The sequence below is a fragment of the Scylla paramamosain genome, chromosome 40 (genome assembly GCF_035594125.1).
Source record: "Scylla paramamosain isolate STU-SP2022 chromosome 40, ASM3559412v1, whole genome shotgun sequence".
In the NCBI taxonomy this organism is placed as follows: domain Eukaryota; kingdom Metazoa; phylum Arthropoda; class Malacostraca; order Decapoda; family Portunidae; genus Scylla; species Scylla paramamosain.
Window position 1 is genome coordinate 10,114,041 of NC_087190.1, and position 13,754 is coordinate 10,127,794.

The 13,754-nt window shown below is 39.3% G+C and overlaps 2 protein-coding genes across 11 annotated transcripts in view; both read left to right on the forward strand.

Annotated features, from left to right (window-relative positions):
• LOC135092391 (cyclin-H-like) overlaps positions 1 to 3,455 on the forward strand; it is a 43,032-nt gene extending 39,577 nt beyond the window's left edge. For all 6 annotated transcript variants that reach the window (XM_063990862.1, XM_063990865.1, XM_063990863.1 and 3 more), the window contains exon 9: positions 2,781 to 3,455. In XM_063990862.1, coding sequence (XP_063846932.1) covers positions 2,781 to 3,010 — 230 coding nt within the window. In that variant the 3' untranslated portion in view covers positions 3,011 to 3,455. The remainder of the gene's footprint in view (positions 1 to 2,780) is intronic.
• A 2,195-nt stretch (positions 3,456 to 5,650) lies between these two features.
• LOC135092390 (extended synaptotagmin-1-like) overlaps positions 5,651 to 13,754 on the forward strand; it is a 124,747-nt gene continuing 116,643 nt past the window's right edge. For 3 of the 5 annotated variants that reach the window (XR_010262846.1, XR_010262847.1, XM_063990859.1), the window contains exon 1: positions 5,651 to 6,199. Coding sequence is in view for 3 of the 5 variants with exons in the window: in XM_063990859.1 (XP_063846929.1) it covers positions 5,918 to 6,199 (282 nt within the window). In the remaining 2 variants the exon portion in view is untranslated. The remainder of the gene's footprint in view (positions 6,200 to 13,754) is intronic. The other 2 variants (XM_063990861.1, XM_063990860.1) reach the window with 2 other exon arrangements.

Consider the following 13,754-nt stretch of genomic DNA (forward strand, 5'->3'; position numbering starts at 1 on the left):
TTTCAGATAGGCGTATAGAGTTCACCGTAGGGTCAATAGTAGAACTTCCTTTCATCCTTTCCTATGAAAATTCCATGTCAGTTTTTCCATACTGCATGGTAGTTTTCCCAACTATTTCCATGCCAGCACAAGCTGGAGGGAGTGGTGGGTGGGGAGGAGCCTTCTGCTGTGCTGTCCTGTCTCTCTTTCCTGTAGCTAGTTAGAAGTAGTTACCAAACAGCCTTGCAAGGACGAAAAGGTCTGTTGCTGTTTGGCTTTCCTTTGTATGCTTTGTATTCCTCCTCCTCCTCCTTTTCCTCTACTACCATAAAACATAAGAGAAGCTGCTGCAGTAATCCATGAGGCATACACATGACAGTCCTTTTTGTAAACCATGCATAATTATATCCATCTATCATCCCTCCACAGATTTATCTTGTGTTCTTTTAAAAGGTCCCTACTAAAGGTGGGCATTATCACAATAATTTATCATGGTAACAATATCGGGTTGTCAGTTATTTGATCATTATTTTCCCCGCATCATTGATTCATTGGTATTGCCAATACTTTTGGCTCCAAACTAGTGATAATCAGTAATTTCAGTTTTTGGAACCTGAGGATGTTGAAGTTTTAAACTTTCAAAATCAAATGCAGTTATTCCCTGAGCAGAGCAAGGGCTTCTAATTTTGTTACCGCACAACCCACTGGTCTGCCTGGCCCCTGGAGGGTACAATCATTGATTTGGCCTGAAGGACTTTTTTGTGTACATTGCTTATAAAACTTGCAATTTAAATCTTGGAAATGTCTTACATTAGGTGATTAATGACAGCACATCTTTCCTATTTTATGACATTTGTTCATCAGATCCACTGTTTTGCCTTATTTTGCATATTTCAACTTAATCTGCATGTGAGCAAAGGTTTCCATCTCACAATTTGCACAACTATCACCTCATCATTACAGATTGACCTCGAGTGTGCAAAATCTACAAATTATTTGCTATAAGTCATTTCATATACAGGATAGCCAGTTTTGGTTGACACCATCAGACTCAACATTGAATGTAGAATCAAGATGTAAAAACTAGGCAAAACAAAAAAGAAAATGATATTACAACATGTTGAACTATGAAGATGTTAAAAAAATGTTTATAACATGTTTTTATTTATGCTTGCTATTTTCAACAGTTAATCATTGAATGCTGAAATATATTATTACATTAAGTAGGAAAAACTCTCGTGAACACAGTAGTGAGATCAGAATAGATATAATTCCACATATTGGAAACAGACTCATTTATAGCAATATTTCACTCATCACAACCATCATGGTGGCACAACACATGGCATAGCGTGTTCAGGCAGGCTCCGTATGACCAGGTCTGCAACATGTCAAAAATTAGAACCCCCCCAGCTACTGAGAGAAGGTACTTTAAGTTATTCTGTAGCTTAAAGCACCTGTTACCAAGTTTTACTTAAAACAGTACTTTTATTAGTGAAGAGACAGGACAAATATTGAATTTGAACTTTTTCTAAGATTTTTTCTAAGTTTTCTAAGATAAAGATGAAAATAAAGATTTGGATTTATCAATTTTTATTTAAAATATCGGAGATTAATGCTAGTATTGGAATTTTGGATTTATCGATTTATCAGTTATTGGTTATCAGGCAATAAATTTATCACCAGTTATTGATTCTCAGTTATCACTGATAAGGTTGTTATCAATTTATTGGATATCGTGATAAATTTTCCTATTATTGTGCCCAGCAATGCTGCCTAGTGACTCAGCAATAACAACCTGATTACTGAGTCTATTCCAGTCATCTTTCACTATATTTGAGAACCAGTTTCCTCCTGTTTTGAAATTATTTATTTTTCTGTGGACATTTTTCAGGTGCTTTCATGCATGTAGGTTTATTTGAGAGAATTTGTAGTTGCCTAACACAAACCTAATGGACTTTACTATGAAGTTTCTCTCTCTCTCTCTCTCTCTCTCTCTCTCTCTCTCTCTCTCTCTCTCTCTCTCTCTCTCTCTCTCTCTCTCTCTCTCTCTCTCTCTCTCTCTCTCTTTAAGCTACATGCCAGTCATAGTGTAGGACTGCTTTCTCATTTGAAACCAGCAATGTCTATTTTCATTTGCTGTGAGTAATGCTGATCTAATCTATGTATTTTGTCAAAGCTTGTCATGGCCTTGCCTTTTCTTCCCTGAATTACTTGTGTCATATTGTTGAAGTATTTTGACTTAGTTCCAAGAATGTTTACTTTTATCTTGTATCTGTAATCTCATGCCTAATAGAACAGTGTAATGTAACCTGATTTCAGCATTGAGCCAAACTGCATCTGCCTTGCTTTATCTTCTCTGAGTTACTGTTCATATTGTTATACAGTTTTCCCCACTCTTCATGGGGGTTATGTTCCAAGCCTCCCCATGATTAGTGAAAATCCACAAATCCTGGATGCAACCCCTACAAGGCTCAGAAATATCTATATTTTATTTTTTTATTCCACAAATATGCGAACCTGCAAATGCTGAACAGTGAATAGGCAGGGGAACACTGTAGTTTTAGCTATTTATTTTTATCTTGTATCTGTAATCTCATGCTTAAGAGAACAGTGTAATGCAATCTGGTCTCACCATTGAGCCAAAATGCTTCTCTCTTGCTTTATTTTTTTCTGAGTTACTGTTCATATTTTTTTTTTTTTTTTTCTTATCAATAGTCTCATGCTCAATAGAACAATGTAATGAAGTCTGGTCTCAACATAGAGCCAAACTATGTCACTGCCTTGCCTTGTCTTCCCAGAAATCAAGAAGATGGTGAAGAACACGGAGCCGCCTCTGTCTGACTCCATGCGGAAGGAGATTGAGGCCAAGCTGGAGCGATGCCGGAACCAGCAGAACAATCCCAACTCCTCCCAGTATAGGGCAAATTACTCAGAGTGGGACGATGAGGACCTGCCCATTGCCTCATCTCCCTTCAGTGGTGACGTGTCAATGGGTGTGGAGAGGATCAGGTCCCCCTCTGCTTATTGATCCTTGCAGACATGGCACCTCACCCCTCTGTGTGACTTGGGGTCTTGGGAAGTGAGGAAGTCAGGACTGCCTCCACTGAGTGCATCATTGACTACAACTTAGGGTGAAGTGCTTCCTGGGTGTTATAATGTGTTGGAAAATCATCCTCTGTGCCTGATGTATACACTCTTACTATGAAGCACTTGCTCCTGGGATCTCAGCAGCTAAAGAGTGAGTGCTCCCCAAGAGAATGAATTGCTGCCTGAGTTTCATTGTGCTGGGAAGAGCTGTCATGCAGATTTCGGTGAAGTATGTGTCAAGTAGTTTCCAGGTTTACTACAGTTCAGGAGAATGTGAAGGATTTCTCATAAATAAAAAAAAATTTTTTTAAATTTAAAAAAAAAAGAGAGAGAGAGAAAGAAAGATAATGTTTGTGGCAAAAGTTCAAATAAAGTGCAGATTTGTACACCACAATTTTAATATTTATACTCCTCACACAACAAGCATGGCACCATGCACATATGTTTTGGGACCTGGTAATGGTGCACACCTCAGTGTTTGTTGTCTGGCCAGAGATGGTTCTCCTTCTGGGTCTATGTGCCAGGCTGAGATCTCTCCTAGTGTTTGTTGCCTGGCCACAGGTGGTTCAGTGGTATGTATATGTGTAGCCATCTGTGTGCCAGCCTGAGATCCCTCTTAGTGTTTGTTGTTTGGCAACAGATGGTTCTCTTTCAGCATCTGTATATGTATAGCCATCTGTGTGCCAGGCTTCTAGAGGGAGGAAGTCTAGACAAGATGTATCTTCTCTCTTTCAGCAGCGAGTCAGTGAAAGTTTTGTGTGGCCAGTGAGGAATGAAAACCCAGTCTTGATAATAAACACACTATATTTTGTACCCTGATGCTCCTTTCACTAAAATGGTTAGGTAAAAATTCAAGTTTGTTCTTGATAGTATTCAAAAATTTTGTTTTTGTTGAGAGCAGACTAATAGAGTCCAGACTGTCTTACCTGTTATGTGAAGTGTGGTCTGCTCGCCCAGGTGTTCATCGTCCTCCACACACGTCAGGAGATTAGCAAAATACGGCTGCTTTTCTTGGTCTGGCACTTAAAAAATGCAAGTCCTTAATTTACTCTCCATAGGAAAATTATGAATGACTTGCAGGGTTCAACAGCAACACTGGTATATCTTGCTGCACCAAAGGAGACCCATGCCCTTCCTTTTTTATTTATATTCTTTTTTATATGTGCCAGCGGTGTTATGCTTACACTCCGGGGTGTACTTAAGTCTTTGCTCGACCATCTTCAGGTTGATCAAAGACCAAAAGACATCTAGAGAATAAAGGGATACTATGAATTCCAAAAAGAATTATGGACTTTAGCAGTCTACTAGCTACCCTGCACAGCAAAGACATTCCCTAGTATGTAAAACTGAAAGGACTCCATATGAACTCAACAATGCAGTTGTTGCTTTTAACTTCAACTGAACATGTATCCAGAGTGGCCTTTATTATAAGAGTGGATGGAGGTGGACAATGAAAGAAAAGGAAAAAGGGAGGGGGAGAAGAGGATGAGAATTAACTGCCTAAGGCGTCACATGCTACACCTGACATGCTTTTCTTTAAAATGTTTTTCAATCCAAATTTTGAGAGGAAGTATTTCATAAGCTTATTATAATGGGACTGTTAATGTCAGAGAGAGAGAGAGAGAGAGAGAGAGGATTTGCAGCAGTTCACCACCTCACCCACATCTTCCTGGTCATCAAAATTAATTCAAACTGTGTGCTGCTTGCTTTCCACTGAACAATCTCAAGTTTTGAAGGACAGGATATGCCCTGTTCTTGCCCTCTTGCAGGGAGAGCTTCTATTTACCACTTTATATGAGATATACTATACTACTGCTGTTCCTGTTACTCTTACTACTGCTGTTGCTGCTGCTGCTGCTGTTACCTGTTATTACTGTTGTTACCTCAACTACTACTACTGCTGCTGCTGCTGCTGCTGCTGCTGCTGTTACCTGTTACTACTGTTGTTACCTCTACTACTACTACTATTACTACTACTACTGCTACTACTACTACTACTACTACTACTACTACTGCTGCTGCTGCTGCTGCTGCTGCTGCTGCTGCTACTACTACCACTCCTACTACTACTACTACTACTGCTACTACTACTAATAATAATACTATTGTTATTACCTGCTGGTACTACTACTACTACTACTACTACTACTACTACTACTACTTTACTACTACTACTACTAGTTACCTCTACTACTACTATTATTATTACCTGCTGCTACTACTACTATTATTACCTGCTGCTGCTGCTGCTGCTGCTGCTGCTGCTGCTGCTACTACTACTACTACTACTACTACTACTACTACTACTACTATTACTACTGCTACTACACCTGTTATCTCTATTACTACTTAATGATGCAATTACTATTACTACTATTGGTACTGTGTTTTCTCCACAACAATTTCTACAACCACTACTACTATTATCACCACTACTACTGTTACTACCACTACTATTAATTCCACTACAACTACGGCCTCCACAACAACACCTGCTTGTACTCTTAAGGTGTCTCAAAACAGCTGCTATCAGCATAAGACGGAACAGAGATAAGCAGAATCTTATCTGGTTTGTCGAGTGAATCAGTCTGTCATTTGCCAAGTGTGTGTGTGTCAGGAAATGTAACCCCAACAACTTGAACTTAATATGTCAAGTTGATATGGTTATAAAAGAAATATGAAATTGAGATAATCCATATACTCGTACTCTCTATTCTTACAAAACCATTATTAGTGTCAAATATCCGTGTGAATACCTCAAATCCACTGCATCCTCTGCCACAGAACATTCCCCAACTGTGCACTGGAAGGAGGCAAGACAGTGTGTGTTCCTTGTGTTGCCTGGAAAATGGAACACTTGTCCCAAATATCAACCACTGGAGACTTCTATCAGTTCCTGAAGGTGGTCTGTGTGTGGCTGAAAACTTTTCTTTATTTTGATTTCTTGCTTTTTCTGAAGTACTTCTTGGCCTGTTTGGTTGTGCACTGGGTGGCAAGTGCTAGCCTGGGCTGGCTGGCTGCTGCTGTGTGCTGTAAAACGCTGTATGACACATGGGGAAGCAGGAACAAGGCTGCAGGGACACCAGAGGCTGACAAGAGAAAACCAGCGTATCCATCAGGGCAGAGCTTGGTAGGTGGTTGTCATTGTTGTTATTGTGATATTATTATGTATTTATTTCTTGTTACTGTTGTTGATTTTGTTTTATTATTATTATTATTATTATTATTATTATTATTATTATTATTATTATTATTATTATTGTGAATGACTGTGAATGTTTAAGTTGTGTGCCTTGTCTCTGCCACTCCTATTTTGGGGGAGACAGCCTTGGTATATATATATATATATATATATATATATATATATATATATATATATATATATATATATATATATATATATATATATATATATATATATATATATATATATATATATATATATATATATATATATATATATATATATATATATATATACCATTATTATTATTATAATCATCATTATTATTGTTATTGTTATTGTTATTATTGTCAAAAAATGTTTGCTGAGTGTAGCAGGAAAGGTGTATGGCAGGGTGCTGATGAGAGGAATCAGAGAAGGAACAAAATGACATCCAAAAGGTACAGAAACTTTAGAAAAGGAAGAAGTTGTGTAGGATGAATTTTTGCAGTGAGGGAGATGTGTGAAAAGTTTTGGGGAAGGGGGAAGGAAGTCTTTTTGGTGTATATGGACTTGGAGAAAGTGTGTGAGAGGAATGACAGGAAAGGACTATGGGATGTTTTGAAAGTATACAGAGTCAGAGGCAGATTTGCTGAAAGGAGTAAAGAGTTTGTGTAAACAAATAGCAAGGCATGTGTGGGAGTTAGTGATGATGTGAGTGAGTTCTTCATATTCAGAGTGGGTTTGCATCAGGGTTGTGTAATGTCACCATGGTTGTTCAGCTTGTATATGGGTGGTGTGGTAAAGAAAGTGAATATGAGGGTTTTAGCCAGAGGCCTGAGTTTGGTCAGTGGGAAAGGAAGGGTACATGATCTGACTCAGGAAGTATTTGCTAATGATAAAGCTCTGGTGGCTGACTCACAGATAAGGTGACCAGAGTCCTGCTTCTAGGTGGGACAGTCCTGCTTTTTTAATGTCTGCCACGCTTACAATGAAGTGTCCCAATTTTTCTGTCCTTTTTTTGTGATCATCCCTCTTCAAATGAGAAACTGATATCTTATTAAATTTTACTATTTCACTAGCTGTTTGTTAACTTTGTGGTGCACATACTTGTCTTGTGTGCTCCCTTCATTATAATACAGGTTTCACACGTCTCACTGAGTCACTGTCTACTGCTGCCTGGCCTGGTGAGCTGACCCTAGTGTCTGCCTGTAGCTGTCATAGAAGGTGTGTGCATCATGCTATCATCACTCACTAGAAGGAAGGCATGGGCAATGATAGATTAGAAAAATAAATAAATAAATAAAAAATACACACACACACACACAATGAATATGTAAGGGTTATTAGAGAAGAAAGGAAAAATTATTAGAAAGATGTTATGGAAAAATGCAAAGAGGAACCAAAACTATTCTTCAGATATGTGAACAGCAAAATGAAAAATAGAGAAGGAATAAGCAGATTGAAGGTGAATGGTCAAATGTGTGAGGATCCGGCTGAATTGGCAGAGATATTCACAAAAGAGAAAACATTTGTGTGGCAGAGTGAGATGAGTGAAGAAATGGCTCTGGGGGAAATCCCAGTGACTGAAGAGGATGTCCAGAAACAGATGGAGGGATTAAACATTAGGAAGGCTCCTAGACCTGATAGAGTGTCAGGATGGATACTAAAAGAGTGCAATCAGCAATTGACATGGGTAATGCATAATATTACTGAAAGCTCCCTAATTGAAAGCAGAGTCCCAATTGAATGGAAGAGAGCCAACATAGTGCCAATATACAAAGGTGGTAGTAAAGAGGAGCCCTTCAACTATAGACCTGTGTCTCTAACAAGTGTGGTGTGCAAAATGTGTGAAAGATTGAAGGATAAATGGATGCAGTACCTAGAAGGAAATGAAGTGATAATAAAGCAACAATTTGGATTTAGGAGAGGGAGATCGTGTGTTACAAACTTACTGAGTTTTTATTCTAGAGTGGTGCATATAATGCAAGAAAGAGATGGATGGGCAGATTGTGTTTATTTAGACCTGAAGAAAGCCTTTGATAAAGTGCCACACAGGAAATTGTTGTGGAAGTTGAAGCATAATGGTGGGCTAAGGGGGGGCCTGCTGAGATGGATGGAAAATTTCTTGACAGAGAAATGAGAACAGTGGTAAAAGATAAAAAATCATCATGGAGGGAAGTCATAAGTGGAGTACCCCAAGGCTCAGTACTTGCACCAATCACGTTTGCAGCCTATATACAGTAAAATCCCTCTTATCCAGCATTCGAGTATCCGGCAGCTTCAAGTATCCGGCACATTTTTCCCCGAGCCTTAAAATCAATAAAAAATTAATGTGTACTCATAAAATCGATTAACATTCCCGCGTGAGGCATACTTTGTCCCCTCGCCACCAGAGCGCACTGCTTCGCGCCATCCGCAGCCCACTGCACTGTGTTTACTCAGTGACTCAGTCCCGCATGTGCACTGTTTATTGCCTGACACCTTCATCATGCCTAAAGTTGCAGAAAAGAGGAGGCGTGTTGTGCTTACACTTAAGCAGCTGATCAGATCAGCTGCTGATTAAGATCAGCTGATCTTTGTTATGGTAAGATGCGTGAGTGTAGGGTGGTGATTGTGGACATAATTTCACTTCTATTCAAGTATCCGGCAATATTCAAGTATCCGGCATGTCGGCGGTCCCGTTGATGCCGGATAAGAGGGATTTTACTGTAAATGATATGACGGAGAGTGTGAATAGCTACATGAGCCTTTTTGCGGATGATGCAAAGTTGCTGAAGAAAGTTGAGAGTGCAGAGGACAGTGGAATGTTACAAGAAGACCTGAACAAGATATCAGAGTGGAGTTATAGATGGGAAATGGAATTTAATTTAAAGAAGTGTAAGGTAATAGAATTTGGAAAAAGTACAAGAAGAGTAAAAGGAAATTATGTGTTGAATGGTGTAAGGTTGAGTGGAGCAGAGGAAAAAGGATCTCAGTGTTACAGTGACTGGGAACCTGATCCTGGAGAGACATATTAGCAAAATTACAGGAGAAACCTATAACTTGTTGAGAAGAATAAGGCAGGCCTTTGCATATATGGATGAAGAGATGGTCAGGAAGATGATCGTGTCGCTGATAAGACCTATACTAGAATATGCAGCAGTAGTGTGGTCGCCATACAAGAAAAAGGATATAAGGAAGTTGGAGAGAGTTCAGAGAGCAGCTACAAAGATGGTACCAAGTATCAGGGACTTGTCATATGAAGAGAGACTGGAAAGGCTACATCTACTAATCTACCAATGTTGGAAAAGAGGAGAGAAAGGGGAGACTTGATTGTGATATATAAAGCATATGAGGGAGTAGAAGGGGTGGACTGGAGCGACTTAATGGTCCGGGATACACAGGACACTAGAGGACATGAGAAGAGGCTGAATAGGAACAGTCTGGATGAGGAGATAGTAAATGCAGAAAATATACATAGATTCAAGGCTAAGTTGGATATTAAAAGATATGGAGATGGGACAGCATGAGCATAGCTCTTTTCCCATAAAGCACAACTAGGTAAATACACTCTCTCTCTCTCTCTCTCTCTCTCTCTCTCTCTCTCTCTCTCTCTCTCTCTCTCTCTCTCTCTCTCTCTCTCTCTCTCTCTCTCTCTCTCTCTCTCTCTCTCTCTCTCTCTCTCTCGCTCTGTCATGTTATTTGCCGAGTTTACCTTGAAAAGGAACGTTTTCTTGGTGTCCCCCTTGTTCCGTTCACCTGCCTTTCACACATTAATTATCCTTATTATTGGTTATAAGTTAGTATAAGGATTATTTACTCATTTTATATCATGTAGTATTATTCTCTTCATAATTTAAGTTCTCTTTATCTTTGTATGTATAAGGGAGGAAGTGTAATTGAGGTGGAAATATGTTGAAATGAGGAGAGCTTGAGTGGGCAACAACACATTCCAAAGAGGAGAAAGCAGAGCGCCTTAGGTCTTGAGGTAGAACGGAGGAGAGGTGTCTCTCAGGGAAGAATTTTGGTGTGGAATGGTGATGGAGCGAATGTGTGGAGGTATTAGTGATGCGGTGGTATAACCTTGATATCCAGGATCAGTCTTTTGTGGTACCAAGAGCTTTTGTCTGGTGAAATTCAGTTGGTGAATTGTGCCGGCGACACTAGTTTGAGGGGGTCATAGGTCAAACCAGCAGCCATTTTGTGAGTGGAGGCTGTGGTGTTGTCCTTGGAAGCTGGTGTTATGGTGTATTGATGATTTTGGGGATGGTGTTATGGTGTTGTAGGTGATCTTTGGTGATTATGATGATGTCTTGTGAGGTGTTAGGAGAGGAAACATAGGAATTTTTGTCTGGGGACACAGTTATGGCATCTGAGTAAATTCCTGCGGCTGAGGGAAATATTTCAGTGGCCGCTGGAGGTGTAAACGGGTTCTGGTGTTGGATGAAGTAACGAGAACGTCATGTATTAATGTGTACTACCTCATGTTGTTTGTGAATTATCATTAATATTAATATATATGGTTGTAACATAGAATAATCATGTTTTCTACTCCCCCAACATTGATCTTGTATTTGAGGTGATTCCTGGTGTGTTGTGTCAAGGTAAGGGTACAGTGAGAGGGTGTAATTCTGGCGATTTTGGGTAAGTCGGGTAGGCACTCGAAGCCTTTAAAAATCTGGGATCAGTGTAACGTCCACTTTATTGGAAAGATAACTGAGATCGTATGATCATAAATAAGTGATCCATAACACACACACACACACACACACACACACACACACACGTGTATGAAACATCCCCACTTTTAGCTTAAGAAAGTGATGAAATGTTCAAGAGAGACAGGTGGTGAAAGAAACTGAGATCGTATGATCATAAATAAGCAATCCATAACACACACACACACACACACACACACACACACACACACACACACACACACACACACACACACGTGTATGAAACATCCCCACTTTTAGCTTAAAAAAGTGATGAAATGTTCAAGAGAGACAGGTGGTGAAAGAATGGATGTAACATTGAATGGGGAACAGCTGGAAGAGGTGGATTGTTTCAAGCAGTATTTGGAATCAACAGTTACAGTGGTTAGAAGAGATGAGACAGAGGTGAAGTGTTGGGTGAAAAAAGTAGGAAGAATACTTGATGGACTGAAAAATATTTGTAAACATAGGAGACTAGATGTGAGTGTGAAGACAACTCACATATGAGGGAACAGTGATGTCCACTGTGTTATATGGTGCTGAAATATGGAATATGGGAATAGCAGAGAAGAAAGTGAAATTTAATAGAAGTGGAGTGTTTGAGGAGTACATGTATGTGGAGTAACATGTACGGAGAGAATAAGAAATGAGGAGGTAAGAAGAACTGGTGTTTTGAGAGAGTTGGCTGAACAGGCAGATCAGTGTGTGTTAAGATGGTTTGGGTGTGTGGAGAGAATGGAGGACAGTAAACTAATAAAGAGAATAATGAAGTTAGATGTGCATAGTGAAAGTTTAAAAGGAAGGCTATGCCTGGAGTGGATGAACTGTGTGAAGAGAGTACTGAATGAGAGAGGAATGACTGTTCAGCAAACAAAAATTATTGTGCATGATGAAGGTGAATGGAAAGCAACAGTGGTGAGTGCTTGAAAATTATGCAGTCTCATCAACTCTTGGGAGTGAGAGTGGGTGCACTTGACTGGGCCCATTGGTGTGTGGACCTAGTTAGGGTGTGGGGCATTCTGTAGGAAGTGCCCTGCATCTGCTGTGGTCTCAGGATCGAAGTAGGTGCAAGGTAGGAAATAGTTATGATCGGGGCAAGAGTAAACCAGTGTATACTGTCTTTCCTTGCTGTGGATATGTGTGGCTAGCTGTGGTGTGCCTGGACTCCTGGGGTGTAGTAAGGTACTCCGAGAGACGATCCCTTCCCACCGGGAGCTGACAGGACTAAGAGTGTGCATGGTGTGTGTGTGTGTGTGTATGTGTGTGTGTGTGTGTTTATGTATTTACCTAGTTGTGGTCTACAGGAGGGGAGTAATCTCATAGTATCCCATCTCTATATCTATCCAGTTTGATCTTAAAAGCATGGACAGTTTCAGCATTGACAAGCGAGTTCATTCCATTTGTTCACACTTCTGTGAAGAAAACTATACTTCTTGATGTCTCCTACAGTTCACTTTCTTCAGCTTCTTACTGTGTCCCCTTGTACTCTTTGTGTCTAAATTTATAAAACATTTTTTGTCCACATTTTCCATACCATTTATCATTCTATAGATGTTTATTAAATCTCCTCTCTCTCTCTCTCTCCTATTTTCAAGGGTAGGAATTTCCAACATTTTTAATCTCTCTTCATAGGGTGACTTGCTCAACTCCAGAACCATATCAGTGACTGCTCTTTGTACTCTTTCCAATTTTACAATGAGGAGACCACACTACTGCCGCATATTCCAATCTTGGTCTTATTATGGAAATCAACAACTTTTTTTATCATTCCTTCATCTAAATATGAAAATGCCATTTTTACTCTTTTTAACAAATTCAGCCTCTCCAGTAATTTTACCAATGTATCTGTCCAGAGTCATATTTTCCATAACTGTTACTCCCAAATTCACTTCCTCTTTTGACTTCTTTAACTTCACATCATCCATCTCATAATGATATTGTATTCTTTTCTTACTCTTACCAAACTCCATACTTCACATTTACTTAAACTGAATTCCATTTGGCAAGATTTACTCCATCTATTTATCTTATTTAAGTCATCTTGTAGTACCATACAGTCATTTTACATTTTCTACCCTTCTCATCAGCTTAGCATCATCCACAAATAAGTTCATGTAACTATCTATTTCTTCATTTATGTAATTTACATATAGTACAAACACTATCAGTCCCAACACTGACCCCTGTGAGACACCACTAGTTACTTTCACCCAAGATGAATTTTGGTCTTGTATTACAGTTCTCATCTCTCTATCATCCAGATAATCCTCCATCCACTCCAGCAGTCTTTCTCCAATTTTTTCCATAATTGTTTATCTTCCATAGCAATCTTCGGTGTGGTACTTTGTCAAATGCTTTCTTCAAGTCCAAGTAGGCACCATCCACCCACCCATCTCTCTCCTGCATAATATCAACTACCCTTGAATAAAAGGAAAATAAGTTCATGAAGCATGATCTTCCCCTCCTAAATCCAAATTGACAATTTACCAAAACTTTATCTCTTTCCAAGTGTTCCATCCATCTTTCCTTTATTGTTCTTTCACATAGTTTTCCTACAACACTAGTCAAGGACACTGGTCTATAATTTAGTGGATTTTCCTTATTTCCTCCTTTTGAATATTGGTGTAATATTTGTTCTCTTCCAGTCTTTTAGTGGTCTTCCCTGTGATAGTGATGTCACCACTAGACTATGAATTTTATCACCCAGTTGTTCTCTACATTCCTTCAATATCCAGTTTGATACTCCATCTGGACCAGTTGCTTTATTTACATCAAGTTCTTCCATCATCTTAAGTATTTTTTCATAACTGACTGGGACTGTA